The 25,076-nt window shown below is 42.7% G+C and overlaps 1 protein-coding gene across 2 annotated transcripts in view; it reads right to left on the bottom strand.

Annotated features, from left to right (window-relative positions):
- The window catches only part of npm1b (nucleophosmin 1b), a 116,555-nt gene that overhangs the window by 80,920 nt on the left and 10,559 nt on the right, over positions 1 to 25,076 (bottom strand). For both annotated transcript variants that reach the window (XM_059965755.1, XM_059965756.1), the window contains exons 3-6: positions 18,097 to 18,216; positions 12,472 to 12,565; positions 6,861 to 6,967; positions 883 to 998 (exon numbers count right to left, since the gene is read on the bottom strand). In XM_059965755.1, coding sequence (XP_059821738.1) covers positions 883 to 998; positions 6,861 to 6,967; positions 12,472 to 12,565; positions 18,097 to 18,216 — 437 coding nt within the window. The remainder of the gene's footprint in view (positions 1 to 882; positions 999 to 6,860; positions 6,968 to 12,471; positions 12,566 to 18,096; positions 18,217 to 25,076) is intronic.

Below are 25,076 nucleotides of genomic sequence, written 5' to 3'. Positions count from 1 at the left end.
GATCATTCAATTCAGTTCAATTGAAGTGGATGGGCTACGGCAGCAGAAGACCGTGAACGTATATTCAGTGGCCACTCTATTTGGTGCACGAGCTATATTTCTATTTGCTTTTTAACTACATTGTTGTACTTACATATGGCATGATCTGTCTAGATGGCATACAAACAAATGTTTTTCACTATCTTAATACACATGATAATAAAAAACCAATAGTGCCAATATTTAATAACTATTAGTCATATCACAATCATGTCATCTCTCACTCCCTTCTATCCACCAAAACTGGAACATATCTTACAATACTTGAAATAAATGGGATCTAATCAATGTTTATCCAGTCTCCTTTACAGTGATTTGCACCCTTCGTCCAGGTAACTGCATACCTTCAAATGTTTTTTGAACACCATGCCGGCCTTATCAAATGCCTTACACTTACAGATTAATCAAATGTACATTGAAACATATAGTGAAATGCGTCGTAGGCATTAACAACCAACAGACCCAAAGATGTGCTGGGGACAGCCCACATGTATCACCACACATTCCGGCGACAACACAGCATGCCCACGTAGTTCAACAGAACAACACAGAACACAACAGGCAACAAAACAACAGCAAAACAAGCCCAGTTCCTTCCCTGCATCCATCTAGACACATGTTGTAAACAAAAGAAAGTCATCAGATGCTGGAAATCCAAGGCAACACACACAAAATGCTGGAGGAACTCAGCAGGTCAGGCAGAATCTACAGAAACTAGTAAACAGTCGACGTTTCAGGCCAGGATCCTTCTTCAGGACTGAGAAGGAAGGGGGAAGATGCCTGAAAGAGGCACCCACCGTTCATTTGGCTGATTAGGAAAGGAAGAAAGGAAGAACTACTCACTCATCCTCATCTTCTTCATCATCATCATCATCGTCATCGTCCTCTTCATCATCAGCGTCATCACCTTCGTCACTTTTAGTTTTAGCTTTTGTCGGCTTTTCCAACTTTGCAATTTTCTACAAACATAAAAGACAATTAGTTCAGGGCTGTCTGCTACTTCAAGGTGGCAATCTCTATTCAGTGGAGAATTTCCAGACTGATTCAGATTCAGATTAATTTAGTTACTGCTTGCACATCGAAACATACAGTGAAATGCACCACCAACACAACCTAACGATGTGCTGGGGGCAGCCCACAAATATCACCACACGTTCCGCTGTCAACATACCATATCCATCGTGTTCAGCAGGACACTGGCTAGTTAGTTAGGGTTTAGTAGGTTCAGTGAATACAAGATCAAACATTCCAAAGAACTGGCTTTCACAAATGGCAACGAGCCCCCTGCCTAAACCATTCTTCTCTTCCCAAGAATCTTTTGCAGTGATATCTAGGAGCTTTGATAGTGGATCTCCAGCAATCAAAACTGCCTTATACCATTATACCTAGAATATAGTGTAAAACTCTCAGATGTGTGTGTGTGTGTGTGTGTGTATATAGATATAGATATATATATATATCTAAGACTTTTGCACAGTTCTCTATTTGTCAATGTGGAGCAGACAGCAAGTTTGTAAATCCGGCTGGAAACAAAGGATATTGGGAATAGAGAGAGTGGTGCGCCACAGAAGGAGTGTGGGACAGAAGGCAGAGAAGGAAATGTCGGGATGGTGGCGGTTCGAATGCAGACATACCCAGCCCTGAGACACAAGACAAGGTAATTTGATTCCGAACAACTGGTTTATTGATGATTACAGAATATCTTCTAGTGCTTCCAGTTCTGTCCCCTCTCCCTTCTCTTTTTCCCAACCATGATTCCCCCCTCCCTGCCCCCTTCCCACTCTCAGTCCACAAAGGACACCAATATCAAAATCAAATTTCACTCACGTCATTAATTCTTTTTGCAGAAGTACAGTGAAAGACGTAAAATTGTGATAGTTCTGTGCAAAAGCCTTAGGCTCCCTGGCTATGTGGCTAAGGTGAGAAAAGGCCAGATGCGTTCAAAGTAAATTTATCATATACATATTTATCATGTACATATACGTTACCATATACTAGCATGAGATTCTTGTTCTTGCAGGCATTTACAGGAAAAAGAAAAAGAATATAATTTTACAAAAAACTATACCTTTTGAGTTCAAAAATCAAGAGGTTATGTTGCAACTTCATGAAATTCTGGTTAGACCACATCTGGAGTATTGTATACGGTTCTGGTCACTCCACTACAGGAAGGACGTTGAGGCTTCGGAGCGGGTGCAGAAGAGGTTCACCAGGATGCTGCCTGGTTTAGAGGGCATGTGTTATCATGAGAGGCTGGATAAACATGGGTTGTTTTCTCAGGACCAGCTGAGGCAGAGGGCAGATCTGATAGAGATCTACAAGCTTATGAGAGGCACAAATAGAGTAGACAGGGAGTACAGTATCTCTTCCCAGGGTTGAAATGTCTAATACCAGAGGGCATGCATTGAAGGTGAGAGGGGGTTGGCTCAGAGGGGGTGTGAAGGGTAAACTTTTTACTCAGAGAGTGGTGGATGCCTGGTATGGTGGTAGAGGCAAATACATTGGAGGCTTTTAAGAGACATTTAGGTAGGCACATGGATGTAAGGAAGACGGAGGGATATGGCCATGGTGTAGGTAGGAGGGATTAGTATTTGATTTTGATTTGCTTTTTAGCTGGTTCCGCACAACACGGTGGGCTGAATGGCCTGTTCCTCTGATGTACTGTTCTGTCTTTTGTACATAAATAAACACTGCCTGGCAAACATCAATGTGCAAAAGAAAAACTGTGCAAATAGAAATACTGAGAACATGAGTTTGAAAGTCATAGGATCAGTTCAGGTTGAGGTGAGTGAAATTATCCACACTGGTTCAGGACCCTGATGGTTGAAGGATAATAACTGTTCCTGAACCTGGTAGTGTGGGACCTAAGGCTTCTGAACCTCCTGCCTAAGTGTAGTACCAAGAAAGGGGTGTAACCTAGATGTTGGTGGTTCTTGATGATAGATGCTGCCTTCCGTTGGCAGCGCTCCCATATAAACGCACTCCAAGGTGGACAAGGCTTTGCTTGTGCTGGACTGGGCTGTAGCACTGCGATGAAATGCTTTGAGAAGCTGGCGAGGAACCATATCAACTCATGCCTGAAGAGCAACCTAGATTCACTCCAATTTGCTTAACAATACAACGGGTCCACAGCAGCTGCCATTTCACTGGCTCTTCACTCAACACTGGAACATCCAAACATTGACTACAACTCGGCATTCAATACTATCATCCCCTCAAAACTTAACAGTAAGCTTCAGGACCTTGGCCTCAGTACCTCCTCGTGCAAATGGATCCTCAATTTCCTCACTTGCAGACCCAGTCAGTTCGGATCAGCAATAATGTCTCCTCCATAATCTCCATTAGCACAAGGCTGTGTGCTTAGCCCCTGCTCTACGCACTTTACACTTATGACTGTGGGGCTAAACGCAGCTCCAATGCCATGTTCAAGTCTCCTGATGACACCACTGTCGTTGGCCAAATTGAAGGTGGTGATGAATCGGCACATCGGAGGGACGACTGAAAATCTGGCCGAATGGTGACACAACGACGACGTCTACAAGACCGAGGAGCTGCTTATTCACCACAGGAGGAGGTCCATGAGCCAATCCTTATTGGGGGAATCAGAGTTAAGAGGGTGGGCAGCTTTAAATTCCCTGGCGCTATCACTTCAGTGGATTGTCCAGGGCCCAGCACAGAAGTACTATTTCAAAGCAACACCTCTATTTTCTTAGAATTTTGTGAAGATTCATTATGCTATCTTAAATTTTGACAAACTTCAATATGCCAATACCCTTGAAAGGAAGAGCCTACAGAAAGACATGGATACAGCCCAGTAAATTTCTGGTAAAGCCTTCCCCACTACTGAGCACATCTACAAGGAGCACTGTCATAGGAAATATGCATCCATCATCCAAGACACCCCCCTCCCCACTATCCAGGCCTACAGTCTCTTCTCATTGCTGTCATCAGGAAGAAGGTATGCTACCTGCTTGTTAATGCAAGTATCTAATATGGGGTCTGAGTAAATTGTAGGCATGCAATGTTACCATGTCCCCATTGTTTCCGGTGTCAACGTAACATGTCCATGCAACACTAACCCTAACGCATATGTCTTTGGAATGTGGGAGGAAAGCTACAGGTTCCCGGGGAGAATGTACAAACTCCTTACAGGCAGTGGTGCAAATTGAATTGCCCTCAGTACAAATCCAGACCGTATTGGACGTTGATGCAAATGATGCACATTAGGACAATTAAAGATAATCTTCAAATCTTTAAATTCTTGATAAGCAAGATGAAAGATTAACAGGAAACATGAAAGGGAAATTACAATCAAATAAGGTTAAGGGGTTTAATAGCTTATCCTGCTCCTGACTCATCTGCTCTAATGCAGGTGTTCCCAACCTGGGGTCCGCGGACCTCTCAGTTAATGGGAGGGGACTGTGACATAGAAAAGGTTAAGAACCCCTGCTCTAATGTGGACTATCATTCCATCCATCAGAGAATTTCCCCATGTCTTGTTAATGGGCCTCAAACAACAGATATAAAACATGATCTCATAGTCAGCCACTCACTCTCAACTAATCTTTCCCCTTAAGAGTCTCAAAATGGGCAAGAAATCCACAGATGGTGGAAATCCAGAACAACAGACACAAAATGCTGCAGGAACTCAGCAGGTCAGACAGTATCAATGGAAGGGAATAAACAGTCAATACTTCAGACCAACACCCTTCATCAGGACTGGAAAGTAAGGGGGAAGGGGTTTTCTGGTAAGCAGTTTATCCCCAACAGGGAGACTGTGATAAGACAGAGATTTTGTTAACAAGTTGTTTAGTATGGCAGTGGTTTTCATGTTTAGCTAAACTTTTGTTTAAAGCTCAGAACAGCACTGAGAAAAACAACAGAGTTAATGAATATACACACACAATAGCTACTTTATAGAGTACACCTGCTCGTTAATGTAAATATCTAATCGATCACGTGGCAGCAACTCAATGCATAAAAGCATGCAGACATGGCCAAGAGGTTCAGTTGCTGTTTAGACCAAAGATCAGAATGGGGAAGAAGTGTGATCTGAGTGACTTTAAACATGGAATGATTGTTGGTGCCAGATGGGGAGGTTTGAGTAACTCAGAAGCTGCTGATCTCCTGGGACTTTCACACACAACCGTCCCTAGAGTTGACAGAGAATGGTGCAAAAGATAGCAAATAGTGAGTGAGTTCTGTGGGTGAAAATGCCTTGTTAAAGAGAGAGATTGGAGGAGAATGGCCAGACTGGCTCAAGCTGGCAGGAAGGCAACAGTAACTCAAATAACCACACGTTACAACAGTAGTGCACATAACAGCATCTCAGAATGCACAACAAGTCAAACTTAGAAGTATACGGGCTACAGCAGCAGAAAACCATGAATGTACACTCAATTGCCACTTTATCAAGTACAGGAGGTATCTAATAAAGTGGCTACTGAGTGTAAAGGAGCCCTCTTGCAGGGTTTTAACATAAAATGATGACGAATCCCTTCCGCTCACAGATGCTGCAATGCTACCAAGTTCTTCTAGCTTGGTGCTCTGGATTCCAGCATTTGCAGCCTCTCCTGTCTCTAAAGCTATTATGTGTGATTGGACTGCCGCAGTCGACTTCCCATCAGAACTAATTAATTGTACACTACACCTTTCAAAAATCAAACTTTAAGATGGCTGGACCAATTAAAATTCTGCTTTTGGCCACACAGCATGTAAAAAGTCCCCTCAGCCCAAATGGTCGGTGGCGCCCAAGATTCCCATCTGAACTAGACCTCAGTTCTTTGCACTATTTCTCATGTTCTCAGTATTATTTTTATCTTTTGCACTATTTGTCTCGCTTTGCAAATTAGTTGTCAGTCTTCATGTAGTTCTTCTTAAATTCTATATTTCTTTATTTTCTGTAAAACCCTGAAAAAAAATGAATCTCAAGGTACATGATAGCTTATACATATTTTGATAATAAATTTTATTTTGACTTTAATTTGTCCACATTTGGCCCATATTCCCTGAAACCTTTCCTATCCATGAACCTATCCAAGTACTATTAAATACTATTAATTTATCTGCCTCAACCGCTTTCTCTGGCAGCTCATACCCACCGCTCCCGGGTGGAAAAGTTTGTCCCCTCACGTTCGTATTAATCTCTCCCCTCTCAATTTAGAACTATTAAATTCCTGCCTCTCCAGACCTTCCCAGCCACCCGGCTTCACCTGTCGCCTTCTAGCTATCCTCCTTCCCCTCTGCCCACCTTATTCTGGCATCTCCTCTCCCTTTCCAGTCCTGATGAAAGGTCTCAGTGCAAAACATCAAACGTTTATTCATTCCCCTAGATGCCACCTGACATGCTGGATTTCTCCAGCATTTTGTGTGTATTACTTAAAACTGTGCCCCCTAGTGCCTGATTTCCCAAACCTGGGAAAAAGACTGTGTGCATTCACCCTATCGATACCCCTCGTGATTTCATACACTGTGCAGGTAGACAATGAAGTGCAAGATCAAGAAATCAGGGAATTGCAGAGGGCTGTGTGACAAATACACTTTTAAAGAGCTGACAAGGTGTCAGAGGCATAATGGGTAATATAGTATTTCTCTCCAGGGAATTCATGAAAGAACCTAAAAATGGACAATAAATCAGAGGCTTGAGTCACCACACAAATGGCCTTTCAAAAATTGAGCACTGTCGTGTTTCGCTATCAAGCACCTTGACCGAGCATTTGCTTCGGTGTAGGTATTGGAACTTGTGACCACGTGTATGAGTGGAAGGACTTGTAGGGACTGCTGTATGAAGCTGCAGGGTTCCTTCTCCATGCTCCCAGTACCTTTGCGGGTGGCGCTACGGGTGAAGATGGTATGCGCTTCACTGGCTCCTTCTTGGCGGGGGCTTTCACATGTTCGTCTTCAGATTCAGAATCCGATTCAGGCACACCTGTTAATGTCATAAGGTACAGCAATTAACAAAAGTAAATATCATCTGAGGAAAGTGCAGATGCTAGAACCTGGAGCAATAAATAAAACACAGGAGGAGCTCAGCAGTATGGGCAGTACCTGGGGAGGGAAATGGACAGTCGTCATTTCGGTCAAGACTATGCATCAGGATTCATAAAAGGTCCAGATGAAGGGCCGACCATCCATTTGCCTCCTCAGATGCTGCTGAGTTAATCCAGGGCTTTGTTTACAGCTAAATATTATCCGATATACATTTGCACTAACTATCCAGAAGGATGGGAAAGGGGCTTGTTTTGTTCTTGTTGCTGCTGCTTGTGTTGTTCTGTGAAAATTGCAGGCATGTTATATTGGCAGCGGAATGTGCAGCGACACTTGCAGGCTGCCCCCAGCGCATCCTTGGGTGTGTTGTTAATGCAAACACCTTCCACAGTATGCTCTACATGATAAATAAATCAGAATCTGAAGTCAGCATACAAGAACAACACAAGAATTGAGAGGTTATAGGGTCAACTGAGAAGTGATCTTGTATAGAACTTGAAAATCTAAGAACTTCATACATTTTCCCTGTACCCTTTCAATATTATTGACATCTTTCTTGTAGGTAGGTGCCCAAAACTGCACATACTCCAAATTTGGCCTCCCTAAAGCCTCATACAACTTTAGCATGACACCCCAACTGCTGTTCTAAATATTTGATTTATGAAACATTTTGCACCTTTCTTACTATTTAAAAGCTAGATGGTCAAAAATGGTCCATGTAGGTGCGACTAGACAATTGTCCGGCATATCAGGTTGCTGTATATCATAACAGCTTGGCTTTTACCATCATTCTCTTGGTACCAATAAGCAAGCTTCCTATGTATCTCACTCTGCAACTGAATCCTCACCTTCCTCATCAACAGACCAGTCAGTCTATATATGCAAAAACATCTCCTCAATATTAACACAGACACATCTCAAAGATGTGCCCACTGCTCTACTCTCCGTGTGGCTAGACACAACTGAAATACCATCTATAACTTTGCTGATGATACCACTGTTGTTAGTACAACCTCAGATGGAGATGCAGGGACTTAAAGGAGAAAGATCGTCTGGTTGAGCAGTGTTGCAACAAGAACTTCACACAGTGTCAAAGTGATTGTGAACTTCAGGAAGGGGAAATCGGGGGAACACACCCCAGTCCTCATTGAGGGGTCAGCAGTGGAAAGGGTAAGCACCTTCAAGTTCCTGGGTGTCAGCATCTCAGATGATCCATCCTGGACCCAACACATCAAAGGAATCAAGAAAAAGGGGGCATGCCAGCAGCTTTACTTCATTAGTTTGATGAATTTTGGTATGTTACTAAAGATTCTTACAAATTTCTGTTCATGTACAGCAGCATGCAAAAGTTTGGACACTCCAGACTTCTCTGTTACTGTGAATAGCTAAGCGAGTAAGATTATCTGATTCCCAAAAGGCATGAGGTTAAAGATAACACATTTCTTTAATATTTTAAGCAAAATTACATTTTTATTTCCATCTTTTAGTTTCAAAATAACAAAAAAGGAAAAGGGCCCGAAGCAAAAGTTTGCGCAACCTGCATGGTCAGTCATTCTTAATCTCCTTCCTGCTAACCTTATAATCTTCTATATTCCTATCATTACCTAGTTTTTTGAACCTTTCATAAGTTCTTCTTTTCTTCTTGACTAGATTTACAACAGCCTTTGTACACCATGGATCATACACCCTACCATCCTTTCCATGTCTCATTGGAACGTACCTACTCAGAACCCCACGCAAATATCCCCTGAACATTTGCCACATTTCTTCAGTACGTTTCCCTGAGAACATGTTTCCAATTTATGCTTCCAAGTTCCTGTCTGATAGCCTCATAGTTCCCCTTACTCCAATTAAACGCTTTCCTAACTTGTCTGTTCCTATCCCTCTCCAATGCTATAGTAAAGGAGATAGAATTGTGATCACTATCTCCAAAATGCTCTCCCACTGAGAGACCTGACACCTGACCAGGTTCATTTCCCAATACCAGATCAAGTACAGCCTCTCCTCTTGTAGGCCTATCTACATATTGTGTCAAGAAACCTTCCTGAACACATCTAACAAACTCTACCCCATCTAAGTCCCTCACTCTAGGGAGATGCCAATCAATATTTGGGAAATTAAAATCTCCCACCATGACAACCCTGTTATTATTACACCTTTCCACAATCTGTCTCCTTATCTGCTCCTCAATATCCCTGTTACTATTGGATGACCTATAAAAAACACCCAGTAGTTATTGACCCTTTTTTGTTCCTAACTTCCACCCACAGAGACTCTATAAACAACACATCCATGACTTCCTCCTTTTCTGCAGTCATGACACTATCTCTGATCTCTATCACCACCTCTTTAGCCTCCCAACCTGTCCTTTCTGAGACATCAAGAGCCTGGCACTTGAAGTAGCCATTCCTGCCCCTGCATCATCCAAGTCTCTGTAACGGCCACAACGTCATAGCTCCAAGTGCTGATCCACGCTCTACGCTCATCCGCTTTATTCATGATACTCCTCGCATTAGACACATCTCAAACCATCGGACTGAGTGTGTTCCTTCTCTATCACCTGCCTATCCTCCCTTTTGCACTGTCTCCAAACTTTCTCTATTTGTGTGCCAACCTCCCTTTCCTCTGTCACTTCAGTTCAGTTCCCACTGCCCAGCAATTGTAGTTTAAACTCTCCCCACAAGCCTTAGCAAACCTTCCCACCAGGATATTAGTCCCCCTCAGATTCAAGTGCAACCCATCCTATTTGTACAGGTCACACCTGCCCCAGAAGAGGTCCCAAAGATCCAGAAATCTGAATTCCTGTCCCCTGCTCCAATCCCTCACCCACACATTTATCTTTCACCTCATTCTATTCCTATACACACTGTCACGTGGAACAGGCATTTATTCCTGAGATTACTACCTTTGAGGTCCTGCTTCTCAACTTCTTTCCTAACTTCCTGTAGTCTTTTTTCAGGACCTCCTCCCTTTTCCTACCCATGTCATTGGTACCAATATGTACCATGACCTCTGGCTGTTCTCGTACACACTTCAAGATATCATGGATGCAATCAAAAACATCCCAGACCCTGGTACCTGGGAGGCAAACTACCATTGGCCTTTCTTTCCTGCATCTACAGAATCACCTATCTTCTTGCAGCCTTCTCCTGCTTTGTGGGCATTATTTATTTTAATTTTCAGAGTGCTAGGCAGCTGCTTAGAGGAGCCCATGGCCACTGATTGTTGGGACAAGGTTTGAGGAGTCCGGGTATTTATAAACTTGGCCTTTCCTAATGATGATTGTGAACAAGCCATAGCCCCAACAAGTTAATTAAGATGTGAGACCTTGGCAAAAGTTATCTGAGAGCTCAAATACCTTGGGGTGCCCAAACTTTTGCATGGTGCTCCTTTCCTTCCCCCCCTCCACTCTAAAATTGTACAAAACAAATACACTAATCTTGCTTAAAATATTGACAAGAATGTTTCACCTTTAACTTTATGACTTTTGGAGATCAATTCATCTTCTACTCACTTAACTAATTCACAGTAACAGAAATTTTGACCAAACATTTGCATGCCACTGTATAGTGGAAAATAATCTCACTGGTTACATTATTCTGACTGGCATGAAAGCACAAATACAGAGGATGATAAGAGGCTGCAGATTGCAGATTCAGCCAGTGCCATCACATGCATGACCTTCCCAACCATCAAGAAGCAATGCCTCAAGGAGGAAGCATCCATCATTAAGGGGGTCATGCCTTCTCATTACTGCCATCAGGGAGGAGGTACAAGAACCCGAAGACCCACACTCAATGACTGAGGAACAGCTTCATCCCCTCTGCCATCATATTTCTAAATGATCCATAATTGGCACCTCACTATTTTGTTCGATTTGCTCTTTAGATGTATGTGGTTGAAAGGATTTTAGCAGATACAAATTGATCATCACCTTTAGCTGATTTCAACACATTGAACCTTGCGTCCAAACGGTGTTTAGATCATGGGTTCCCAACCTTGCTTGGGTTGAGTTTTTCTCTAATTAGCAATTTGTCTGCAAACATTGTCACTGTATGAGGAGACATCATCAGTGCGTTGTTAGTTGCTCCTTGTCTGGTGATGAAACGTTTGCAAGTAAATTGTCAAGTTCAGAGAACAATTCAACCACCCGAGCTACAAATTTTCCAAATTGTTCCCAACCCTTATGATATGGACCAATACCATTAGCAAATGGTCCATGGATCTGAGGTTGGGAACCTCTGGTTTAGATTAAAAGTGGATAACTTATCAACACACAAACTCAATGTCTCACAGAGCTCTACGAAAAAACAAGACCGCCAGAATATGTAGTGCAATTGCATTTATTTGTGATAGGTGTAATACTTTATTTCAAAGGCAGTGCTTTCTTTAGCAGCATTCCAGTAGTTTGTCCCTGGAACACAGAAAGGCGAGATGAGAGAAAGGACACCCACCATCAATGCTGACAGTCCTGACGTTGGGACATTTGTCTTAGTTACACCACCAGATAGGTAGCCTGGAGCTGGCTCATTTGCTCAACCCCTTCTTTGAAATGGCTTACCCAGATGAGTGAAATAACCCTGAACATTAACTCCACGTGTAAAAGGTATTCCTAAAAAATTGTTCAATAAATAAGGAAGCAGAAAGTCCCATAAAAAAGTCGATTTTAAAACTTCCTTGCCACGTGCTTCTTGTGAGGCCCCTTACTGTGCACATTGCAACAGATCCATACTTCAGTGCATCAAAGCCCATCCCAGGCTTGTATCCAGATCCAATCGATGCTTCAAAATCTTTCAATGAAGCTTTCCCATTGCCCATCCTTGCAGGTGTTTCAGATCCTTCAGCTGATCTACATCCCCTTCCACCATGAGACACGTCACATTCATTATAAAGCTGATCAAGCTGGTGCTAAATTCTCCGGCATAGGGGCTAGAAATGGTAGATGCAACTGGGCCAAAGGATCCTCTTGTGGCTGCATCACATTCAGGCCAATCTGTAACCAGAAAACATGGCCATAGTTGTGAAGATATGAATATGATACACTATAACTCCATTAATCTCAGAAAAATACATGTGCTGACTTTACATATTATCCCTCAATAACACTTACCAAGATTATTCCCGATATGATCAATATCCCAGGAACCATTTCCCTCCAGGTTCTCCACAATACAATGTCTTCTTTGGGCACGGAGGTCTTGGTCCTGCATTTCTTCAAGCCTGGAGGTCGAATGAGAAGACTTTCATCCCAAATCACTCCGAGCTGGAATCTTAAGCATGTTTCCGGCGTAAAAGACCAAGGCGCAAATCCGTTGCATACACTAGCCACCCAACCAACCAAGTAATGGAAAGTCATTTGAAAGTCATCATAGAGGAAAAAATACAAGAATTTCTTCTTTTAAAAATAAATATTGATGCAATCATAACTGGTATGCAGACACTCACCGATGATATGCTCTCCACTGATGTAAACAGGACCAGAGCCACTCTTCAGGCGGAAACGGACAGGGGGAGACACCTCAAATCCACCCAGACCCATCTGGAAAAGACCCAGAATTCAGCATTTCAAATAAGGTACTCGTTAATTAGGATCTCATTATTAGTGCGAGACGTTGGCCCTCCAGCTAAAGCCACAGTAACATAGTGCCTGGTATATTGCGTCTTTCCATTATAAATACATACAAGCCACAAATGATTTTTTTCTGTAGCAATACAAACAATGTTCTGGAGGAACTCAGCAGGACAGGCAGCATCTATGGATGGGAATAAACAGTCAATGTTTCAGGCTGAGACCCTTCCATTGTACCAGTGACCCGGGTTTAATACCAGCTGCTGTCGGTAAGGAATCTGTACGTTCCCCGTGACTGCATTGCTTTGCTCTGGGTGTTCCGATTTCCTCCTATCGTCCAAAGACCTAATAGTTGGCAAGTTAATTGGCAATTGTAAACTGGCCTGTGATTAGGCTAGGATTAAATCAGGGACTGCTGGGCAGCATGGCTTAAAAGGCCGGAAGGTCCTACTCTGCACTGTTGCTTACTAAATTAAACTGTCTCCAATAACAAAAAGGAGCACAATTGTAAAGAGCTAACGTTTGTAAATTTCCAGAATGTATGAAATAAGGTAATCTGGGCTAAAGTTGGAACGTAATCAGAAATGAGTGGAAATAGCAAACAGTGAGGTCACTAGAACATACTGAATAAATTTGAAGTAAAATACACACAAAATTAAGTGTTAGATATTTGCAATACATAACTAAATACATAAAACAGTTATACTGCTCTGGCCTCTTTAGTTACTGTACTCTTTGCAAAAATCATTAGACATGCTAACAGGATATCCAGCTCTGAAACAGGCTAGATGGGCCAACCAGACCAACACTCATGCTCCAGTCAAGCTCCCTTTTCAGCTGTAGTGTCACAGAGAACTACAACACAAAAGCAAACCCTTCAGCCCATATAGTCTGTGCTAGCCTCTTTCTGTCTAGTCCCATCCACCCGCATCCAGACCAAAGCCCTCCATACCCTTTTATCCCTGTACCTATGCAATCTCCTCCGACGTGTTCCACTTGATTCCACATCTACCAGTTATGCTGGCAGTTCATTCCACACTCATCACCTTCCGAGTGAAGCTCCCCTCCGATTTCACTTAAACTTTTCACCTTCACTTTCAACCTACAACCTCTGGTTCTATTCTTACCCATGCTGAGGGGGAAAAGCCTGCCTGTATTCATCTATTTATATCACTCAGTTTTGTATCCCGTCATGAGATCTCTTGTCATTCTCCTGCACTCCAGGGAATAAAGTCCTAACTTATTCAAGTCCAAACAATATCATTGTAAATATTCTTGCACTCTTTCAAGCTTATTGATACATCATTCCTGTAGGTAGATGACCAGACCTGCAGACAAATGTCAGAGTAGTCCTCTCTTCCACGCAGCAGTGTGGAGGATCAGAGGGATCTTGGGGTCCAAGTCCATAGTACGAGATCTAGGTGTTCTTGTACATCAGTCAATGAAAGCAAGCAAGCAGGTACAGCAGGCAGTGAAGAAAGCTAATGGCATGCTGGCTTTTATAACAAGAGGAATTGAGTATAAGAGTAAAGAGGTCCTTCTGCAGCTGTACAGGGCCCTGGAGAGACCCCACCTGGAGTATTGTGTGCAGTTTTGGTCTCCAAATTTGAGGAAGGACATTCTTGTTATTGAGGGAGTGCAGCATAGGTTCACAAGGTTAATTCCCGGAATGGCGGGACTGTCATATGTTGAAAGATTGGAGCGACTGGGCTTGTATACACTGGAATTTAGAAGAATGAGAGGGGATCTGATTGAAACATATAATATTATTAAGGGATCGGACACGCTGGAGGCAGGAAGCATGTTCCCGCTGATGGGCGAGTCCAGAACTAGAGGCCACAGTTTAAGAATAAGGGGTAGGCCATTTAGAACAGAGATGAGGAAAAATTTTTTCACCCAGGGAGTGGTGGATATGTGAAATGCTCTGCCTCAGAAGGCAGTGGAGGACAAGTCTCTGGATGCATTCAAGAGAGTTAGATAGAACTCATAGATAGCAGGGTCAAGCGATATGGGGAGAGGGCAGGAACGGGGTACTGATTGTGTATGATCAGCCATGATCACAGTGAATAGTGGTGCTGGCTAGAAGGGCCGAATGGCCTACTCCTGCACCTATTGTCCATTGTCTCTATTGACACTCAAAGCTGCTGTACAGGTTAACTCTGTGGTTAAGAAGGCATACGGTGCATTAGCCTTCATCAATCGTAGGATTGAGTTTAGGAGCTGAGAGGTAATGTTGCAGCTATAAAGGACCCTAGTCAGACCCCATTCGGAGTACTGTGCTCAGTTTTAGTCGCCTCACTACAGGAAGGATGTGGAAGCCATAGAAAGGATGCAGAGGAGATTTACAAGGATGTTGCCTGGATTGGGGAGCATGCCTTACGAGAATAGGTTGAATGAACTCAGCCTTTTTTCATTGGAGCAATGGAGGATGAGGTGACCTGATAGATGTGTATAAAATGATGAGAGGCATTCATTGTGTGGACAGTCAGAGGCTTTTCCCAGGGCTGAAATGGCTAACACAAGAGGGCAATTTTAAGGTGCTTGGAAGTAGGTACAGAAGAGATGTCAGGGGTAAGTTGTGTTTTTTTTTTCCAAAAACGCAGAGAGTGGTGAGTGCTTGGAATGGGCTGCCAGCAACAGTGGCGGAGACGGATTCAATACGGTCTTTTAAGAGACTCCTGGAGAGGTACATGGAGCTCAGAAAAATAGAGGGTTTTGGCTAACCCTAGGTAATTTCTAAGGTAAGGATGTGTTTGGCACAGCTTTGTGGGCTGAAGGGTCTGTACTGTGCTGGAGGTTCTCTGTTTCTGTTTGCCTTCCTCCTCATTTGCTAGTTCAACTTTCTCTTTACTTGCCCACTATTACTGCCTCTGGGATCTCAGGACAAAATGCCTTTGGAGTCAATGAAGTACTTTAGAAGTACACTAATTGCTTTAATGTAGGGAAACAGCAGTCCTAAAGAGAACTAAATAACAAGCAGCAATTATGGTATTTGTTGCAAGTTCAGCACTGGCTAGGATTGTGTATGACATCTTCCATTCATCTCACACAGAACGCTACAACACCCTACAGGCCTTTTGGCCCATGAAATGGTGCTGACCTTTTAACCAATCGGAGGCTACATCCACACTACGCCAGATAAGTCCGTAACCGAAGCTTTTTCTCTTCATTTTTACCCTCCGTCCACACTAAAACCGCGTTTTCATCCCCCGAAACCGGAGCTTTTCAGAAACGCTTTCCCGGGTATTTTTGAAAATGCTGCTCGGGCAGATCAGTGTGGATGGGGTAACCGGAGAAATCTGAAAGCGCTATCAGACGGCAGCGCGCCATTTCACTGTTTTCTTGAATGCAACCAAACAATTTCAGAACAGACGGCAATGAGACTGAAGCCAGAAGAGTTAGAAATGTACTCACCAAATACTTTGACCCATAACTTTCTGAACAAATAAGTATACTCACTTTGCCCTGTTTTCTGTCCTTGCTCGTACGAAGGTGGTTTACCTATTTATGTAAGTACTTCCCTGACAATAGATGTGTAACAGACTAATGTAACATTGTATGGAAATACAAGATAACACTGATGCAGACATGTTTTGTACATTTAACAAAGTGCTTTATTAATGCAACAGAGCTAGTCAGTTTTTCAATGTTTGTCATCAGCCGGGTCAATCTGTCTGTGAACTCCCTGTTGGTTACCGCTGTACGCTCCAGTATTTGATTTTTTAAAAGTTTTAAGTTCTCCTGCGCGAGAGCCTACAGCTGTCCGTCGTTTTAAGTCTTTCTAGTCTGTAACTGCGACATCAAACATATCGCTTGTTTTTGGTAGATGTGTCCTGCGCCTGCGCAGGAGGAGGAGATTTGCTGAAATCTCCGTCTCAATGTGGATAGAGATATTTTCAAAAACGCATAGTGTGGACGCCTATTGTTTTTACGCGAAACTAGCGTTTTCAAAATTATTCAGTCTAGTGTGGATGTAGCCCAAGATCAATCTAACTCTTCCCTCCTGTACAAGCATCCATTCTAAATGACCCTTAAGTGTTCATAATGTACCTGTTTCTACCACCACTCTTGACAGGCTTACTGTTAGAACAATTTTTGGGCTTAGCACATTTACGTTTAGCAAATGACTTTGGCTACCAGTATTCACATCTGAACATGTATTGTGGATTTAATTTAGAGTAAAGCTCTTGACAATGGGTCCTAAAAGCTGTGAATCTCAGACCAGACAACACTGATTAAAATTCAATTGGATGTCTGCGATGAGTGTGTGAATACGGAGACATGAAGTTTCTGAGTAGTTTCAAAGAGAGCGTTGTCCATACTGTACTTTGTAAATATGGAACTGTCCTTCGAAGTTTAGCACATAAACTAGAGCCCCATGTTGGGCCAGCGAGACCTGTTGACTGAAAATGTCTCCGTCTGATGCCTGCCGTACCTTGATTTGTCGAATAAAGAAGCTGCTTTGAATCTACCAGAACTTTTCTCCAGTGACTTCACTCATGCAATACCACCACTCTATAAAAACCTACCTCTGACATCCCTCCAATACTTTCCTCCAATCACCTCAAAACTAAGCCCTCTCATATTATCCATTTCCTCCCTGGGAGAACGTCTCTGGCTATGCACTTGATCTATCCCTCTTATAATCTTGTACAGCTCTATCAAGTTCTCTCTCATTCTCCTTCACTCCAAAGAGAAAAGCCCTAGTTCACTCCACCTTACTTCATAAGATGCCTGCTCCATTCTAGGCACCATCCTGGTAAACGTCCTCTGCATCTCTCTAAAACTTCCATACGCCGCCTATAATGAGGCACTCAGCACTGAACACAACATTCCAGGATTTTATCGAACTGCTATATTACCTCAAGGTTCTTGAACTCAGTCCTCCGATTAATAACTGCCAACACAGAGTCAATGTGTGCAGCAACTTTGAAGAGGATCTCTTGCAAACACCTGAACAATTAATTGCCCAGCCACAACCATGCGGTATTCTGTAACACAGAACAGCACAGGAACAGGCCACTCAGCCCACAAAGCCTGCGCCAAGCATGAAGACATATTAAACTAATCTCTTCTTCTGCACATGGTCCAGATCCCTCCATTCCCTGCACATTCCTGAATGTTCTGTTATATCAGCTTCCACTACCACCCCCACACCTGGCAGCACATTCTAAGCACCTGTAGGTTGTGTAAAAGTGAAAGCACTGAGCTATCAGTGGTAGGAGCTATCAGCAGAGGTAGGAAACGAACCCAAACCTCTGAACTGACTCGGGCAAAAGCCAGGAATACTCTATACTTTCTACGTAGCCGTTTCTCACCCGAGCAGACCCTAACACTAACTTTCCATCAACTTTAAACATAACAAATCATATACTGAGATGCAATGGGTCAAATGGCCTAATTCTGCTCCCATGTCTTATTGCCTTATGTATATATAGTAAAATCTGATCTCACACACATACACAAACATAAATATATACATATATCAGAAGGCCACTTACAGTAGTTAGAACGGACGGCTTCAGAGAAGTCAAGGGCATTTTGATCAATTTCCCATTTGCACTCATGGCTTCCAGTTCAATAACATGCAGCTCGTCCTTTGTGTTAGGCCCCACACACACCTGTCAAAATGAAATAAGAGTAACAAAGCTTCCAAAAGCAATTTGAAAGTATTTGTTAAATCAAATTCATCTATCATCAGGGACTATTACCACTCAGGTCATGATCTCTTCTCGCTGTTGCCATAAGGTAGGTGGTACAAGAGCCTCAGGAAACACACCACCAGGTTCAAAAATGGCTATTACCTCTCTTAAACCAGAGGGGAGACCTTCACTTGACCCATCATTAGCATGTTCCCACAACCTATGGACTCACTTTCAAGATCTCTTCATCTCATGTTCTCAATATTTATTATTAATTTTTTTTGTATTTGCATGTTTGGTTATCTTCTGCACTCTAGTTGAACACCCACGTTGAGCGACCATTCATTGGTTCCGTTATGTTTATCATTCTATTATGGATTTAACGAGTAGGCCCACAAGAAATCAGGATTGTACACATACGAGAAAATCTGAAGATGCTGGAAATCCAAGTAATGCACACAAAATGCTGGAGGAACTCAGGAGGTTAGGCAGTAACTAGGGAAACGAGTAAACAGCTGATGTTTCGGGCTGAGACCTTTCATCAGGACAGGAAAAGAAGATGAGAAGTCAAAGCAAGAAGGTGGGGGAAGGTGGGAACCTGACCTGCTGGGTTCCTCCAGCACTTTGTGTCTGTTGCTCAGGGTTGTATATGGCGATATATATGTATTTTGATAATAAATTTACTTTACTTTGAATATTCCTTGAGCTTCACCCTTTAAACTGAAGGGGCAAGAAATGCTCCAGTCACAAGTTCAAACAGGCTAAACCTCCGCACGTTTGAAGGCTGATCTGCTATCTGAAGCGCCATCTGGTGGCATCAGTAAGTTACAACAGAAACAGAAAAGGAGTTAAAAGTGTTGCTAAACTGTACTGATCAGGGTTGTGCCATTTGGCTCAAGAACCGAATGATTGAAGGGAAGCAGCTGTTCTTGAACCTGGTGCTGTGGGACTTCAGGCTTCTGTACTCCCTGCCCAATAGTAACTGCAAGAAGAGTACCCAGATGATGTTCCATGGTAAATAAATTTAGAAAACGATTCTGTGAGAAGTTCACACAAAATGCTGGAGGAACTCAGCAGGCCAGGCAGCATCAATGTTAAAAAGTACAGTTGACATTTCAGGCCGAAATCCTTCGGCAGGACTGGAGAAAAAAGGCTGAAGAGTAGACTTAAAAGGTGGGGAGAGGGGAGAGAAAAACACCTGGTGATAGGTGAAACCTGGAGGGGGAGGAATGAAGTAAAGAGCGGGTAAGCACCAGAGAGAGGTGATGGATGGACATGGAGATAAGGTGAGAGAGGGGGAAGGGTGGGGAGGGGAAGAAATCATTGTTCATTCCATCAGGTTGGAGGCTACAGCACAGAATCATGTCCTTTGGCCCATCTAGTCCGTGCCAAACTATTATTCTGCTTAGTCCCATTGACCTGCAACATATCCCTCCATATCCCTAATCTGCCTAAACTAATAACACAAATAATTGTACTTTTCATGTCTTTATTGAACACATTGTTTATTCATTCACAGTCCAGGCCAGAAAAAGTATGCGAACCCTTGTATTTAATAATTGGTAGAACCTCTTTTTGCAGCAATAACCTCCACAAAACATTCCCTGTAGCTGCTGACCAGACTCACACAATACTAAGGAGGCATTTTAGACCATCCCTCCATACAAAAGAATTGAATTGAATTTATTTCTTACATCCTTCACATTCACGAGGGCTAAAAATCTTTGTTACATCTCCGTCTGAATGTGCAATGTAGAAATTTGCAATAAGTTGTATGTACACCAAGATGTACAACTTATCAGTGTGGATTGATCAGCTTGATGGCCTGGTGTAAAAAGCTGTCTCGTAGCCTGTTGTTCCTGGCTTTAATGCTGCAGTATTGGTTCCGGATGGTAGCAGCTGGAAAGGTTTGTGGTTGTGGTGACTTTGGGCTCTTTATACGTACCTGTCATTGTAAATCTCCTGAATAGTGGCAAGTTCACAGCCACAGATTCACTGTGCCCTCTTCACGTCATGCCACATCTCATTTGAATTAAGATCTGGACTCTGACTTGGCCATTCCAAAACACAAATGTTCTTTTTAAACTACTCTGTTGTTAACATACTCTTGTGTTTCAGATCATTGTTCTGTTACATCATCCAACCTCTATTAAGCTTCAGGTGACAGATCACTACCCTGACATTCTGTAAAATGTCTTTACACAATTTTGAATTCATTGTTCCCTCAATGATTACAAGCTGTCCAGGCCCTGAGGCAGCAAAGCAGCCCCAAACCATGATGCTCCTTCCACCATGCTTCACAGTTGAGATGAGGTTTTGGTGCGTGCCCCTTTTCCTCCAAACATAGCAATGTGCATTTGTCAAAAAGTTCAACTTCTGTCTCATCTGTCCACAGAACATTGCCTCAGAAGCACTGTAAAACATTCAGATGGTCTTTTGCAAACTTGAGATACACAGCAATGTTTTTTTTTAAAAAAAGAGAGCAATGGTTTCCTCTGTGGTGTCCTTCCACAAACATCATTCTTGTTCAGTGTTTTTCTTAAGAGTGGACAAAAGGTCAGAGACTTTAAAAGTTCTAGAAATTTCTGCAGGTCTTTTGCTTGGGTTCTTTTTAACCTCCTTCAGCACTACACGCTGTGCTCTTGGTGTGATCTTTGCAGGACACCCACACTAAGGGAGAGTAGCAACAGTACTGAATTTCCTCCATTTGTAGACAATTTCTCTTACTGTGGACTGATGAACACTCAGGTCTTTAGAAATGTTATTTATAGCCTCTTCCAGCTTTATGCATCTCTACAATTCTTCGACTAAAGTCCTCTGAAAGTTGTTTTGATCGAGGCATGGTACACGTAACAGATCTTTCTTGAGAAGAGCAGGCTCTGTCAATAATCAGACTATGCGTCTTTTACACGGGGCAGGACACCTCTACAACCCCCGCTTCCAATCTCAACTCATTGATCAGAACATCTGACTCCAAATAACTTTTGTAGAAACCATTCACATAATTTTTGAACTTAGTCTGAGTTTGCTTAAATGGTGTACTCAGTATTGACGAGAAGTACAATTGTTTGTTAGTTTAGGCAGACTGTCTTTCTGTGACTTAGATGAAGATGAGACCACATTTTATGAGTAATTAATGCAGAAAACCAGGTAATTGCAAAGGGTTCACAAACATTCTTCTGTAGATTGGGAAAATCAGGTTAGGACAGGTCTTACATGGTGAGGACACTGAGGAGTACAGGAGGATAAAGGGATCTGGGAATACAGGTCCACAATTCATTGAAAAAGGTAGCACAAATAGGTTGAGCCATAAAGAAAGCGTTTGGCAAATTGGCCTTCATAAATCAAAGTACTGAGTACAGGAGATAGGATGTTATGTTATATTGAAGTTTTATAAGACACTGGTGAGGTCTAATTTAGAATATTGTGTGCAGTTTTGGACATCTACCTAGAGGAAAGATGTAAATAAGTACAGAAAAAGTTTACAAGGAAGTTGCTAGGACTGGAAGACCTGAGTTATAAGGAAAGTCTGAATAGGACAGGACTTCATGCCTTGGAATGTCGAAGATTGAGGGGAGATTTGATAGAGATATACAAATGTATGAGGAGCATAAATAGGTCAAATGTAAGCAAGCTTTTTCCACTGAGGTTGGGTGGGACTACATCTAGAGGTCATTGTTTAAGCTTGAAAGGTGAAAAGTTTAAGGGGAAATTTCTTCACTCAGAGGGCAGTGAGAGTGTGGAATGAGCTGCTGGTGCACGTGCTCGATTTCAACGTTTAAGTAGTTAGATAGGTACATGTATAGCGAGGTATGGAGGGTTATGGTTCGACTGCAAATCGATGGGACGAGGCAAATGGGTCAGGAAGGACTAGATGGGCTGGATGGCCTGTTTCTGTGCTGTACTTTATGATTCAATACAAGGAGTTAAAAAAAAGACGAGTAGATATTGGACCACTACAAATGGGCAAGGGCGACAAAGAGATAGCAGACAAACTCATAAGTATTTTGTGTGAGTCTTCACTGTGGAAGACACTAGCACGACACTGGAAATTGGAGAGTGTCAGGGTGCAGATCTAATTACTGTTGCTATTACTAAGGAGAGGGTGCTTGGGAAGCTGAACAGACTAAGTCACCTGAACCAAATGGACAGGGTTCTTGAAGAAGTAGCTGAAGAGATTGTGGAGGCATTAGTAATGACCGTTTAACAATCATGAGATTCTGAAAAGGTTCCTGAGTACTGGAAAATTGCTAATGTCACTCCACTTGTCAAGGAAACAGGCAGAAGAAAGGAAATTATAGGCCAGTAAGTCTGACTTCAGTGGTTGGGAAGGTTATTAAGGACGAGGTTTCAGGCTACTTTGAGGCACATGATGAAATCGCCACAGTTTTCCACAGGAGAAATGTTGCACAACAAATCTGTTGGAATTCTTTAAGGAGATAGAAGGATAAACAGAGCAGAGTCAATGGATGCTCTTTCTTTGGATTTTCAGAGGGCCTTTGACAAGGTGCCACACACAAGGCTGCTTGACAAAATAAGATCCCACGGTATTACAGAAAAGGTACCAGAATGGATATATGATTGGCTGACTAGCAGAAGGCAAAGAATGGGAATGAAGAGGGCCTTTTCTGGTATCTGCCTGACGAGCGACGAGCTGCAGGGGGTTGGCGTTGGGTCCGCTTCTTTTCACGTTGAATGTCAAATGATTTGGATAAATGAATAGAAACACAGAAAATAGGTGCAGGAGTAGGACATTCAGCCCTTCGAGCCTGCACCGCCATTCAGTATGATCATAGCTGATCATCCAACTCAGAACCCTGTACCTGCTTTCTCTCCATACCCCCTGATCCCTTTAGCCACAAAGGCCATATCTAACTTCCTCTTAAATATCGCCAATGAACTGGTAGAGATTTCCACAGATTCACCACTCTCTGTGTGAATAAGGTTTTCCTCATCTCGGTCCTAAAAGGCTTCCCCTTTATCTTTAAACTGTGACCCCTCGTTCTGGACTTCCCCAACATCAGAAACAATCTTCCTGCATCTAGCCTGTCCAATCCCCTTAGAATTTTATACATTTCAATAAGATCCCCCCTCAGTCTTCTAAATTCCAGTGAGTATAAGCCCAGTTGATCCAGTCTTTCTTCATATGGAAGTCCTGCCATCCCAGGAATCAATCTGGTGAACCTTCTCTGTACTCCCTCTATGGCAAGAATGTCCTTCCTCACATTAGGGGACCAAAACTGCACACAATACTCCAAACAACACCAGCATTTTGTGTGTGTTGTTTGAATTTCTAGCATCTGCAGATTTCCTTGTGTTCACACAATACTCCAGGTGTGGTCTCACCAAGGCCTTGTACAACTGCAGTAGAACCTCCCTGCTCCTGTACTCGAACCCTCTTTTTCACCACCTGCTGTACCTGCATGCCCACTTTCATGACTGGTATACAATGACACCCAGGTCTCGTTGCATCTCCCCTTTTCCTAATCGGCCACCATTCAGATAATAATCTATTTTCCTGTTCTTGCCACCAAAGTGGATAACCTCACATTAATCCACATTTAATTGCATCTGCCATGAATTTGCCCACTCACCTAACCTATTCAAGTCACCCTACATCCTCTTAGCATCCTCCTCACAGCTAACACTGCCGCCCAGCTTCGTATCATCCGCAAACTTGGAGATGCAACATTTAATTCCCTCGTCTAAATCATTAATATATATTGTAAACAACTGGGGTCCCAGCACTGAGCCTTGCGGTACCCCACTAGTCACTACCTGCCATTCTGAAAAGGTCCCGTTTACTCCCACTCTTTGCTTCCTTTCACCCAGCCAATTTTCTATTCACATCAATACTATACCCCCAATACCGTGTGCTTTAAGTTTGCACACTAATCTCCTGTATGGGACCTTGTCAAAAGCCTTTTGAAAATCTAAATATACCACATCCACTGGCTCTCCCCTATCCACTCTACTAGTTACATCCTCAAAAAAATTTATAAGATTCGTCAGACATGATTTTCCTTTCACAAATCCATGCTGACTTTGTCCAATGATTTCACCACTTTCCAAATGTTCTGTTATCACATCTTTGATAACCGACTCTAGCATTTTCCCCACCACCGATGTCAGACTAACCGGTCTGTAATTCCCCGGTTTCTCTCTCCCTCCTTTTTTAAAAAGTGGGGTTACATTAGCCACCCTCCAATCCTCAGGAACTAATCAAGAATCTAAAGAGTTTTGAAAAATCATCACTAATGCATCCACTATTTCTTGGGCTACTTCCTTAAGCACTCTGTGATGCAGACCCTCTGGCCCTGGTGATTTATCAGCCTTTAAGCCCTTCAATTTACCTAACACCACTTCCCTACTAACATGTATTTCCCTCAGTTCCTCCATCTCACTAGACCCTCGGTCCCCTACTATTTCCAGAAGATTATTTATGTCCTCCTTAGTGAAGACAGAACCAAAGTAGTTATTCAATTGGTCTGCCATGTCCTTGTTCCCCATGATCAATTCACTTGTTTCTGACTGTAAGGGACCTACGTTTGTCTTAACCAATCTTTTTCTTTTCACATATCTATAAAAGCTTTTATAGTCAGTTTTTATGTTCCCTGCCAGCTTTCTCTCATAATCTTTTCCCCCTTTCCTAATTAAGTCCTTTGTCTTCCTCTGCTGGACTCCCAGTCCTCAGGTGTGCCACTTTTTCTGGCTAATTTGTATGTTTCTTCTTTGGAATTGATACTATCCCTAATTTCCCTTGTCAGCCATGGGTGCACTACCTTCCCTGGTTTATTCTTTTGCCAAACTGGGATGAACAATTGTTGTAGTTCATCCAT

Source organism: Hypanus sabinus, chromosome 3, assembly GCF_030144855.1.
Source record: "Hypanus sabinus isolate sHypSab1 chromosome 3, sHypSab1.hap1, whole genome shotgun sequence".
In the NCBI taxonomy this organism is placed as follows: domain Eukaryota; kingdom Metazoa; phylum Chordata; class Chondrichthyes; order Myliobatiformes; family Dasyatidae; genus Hypanus; species Hypanus sabinus.
This window is presented reverse-complemented; position numbering and strand designations above follow the sequence as displayed.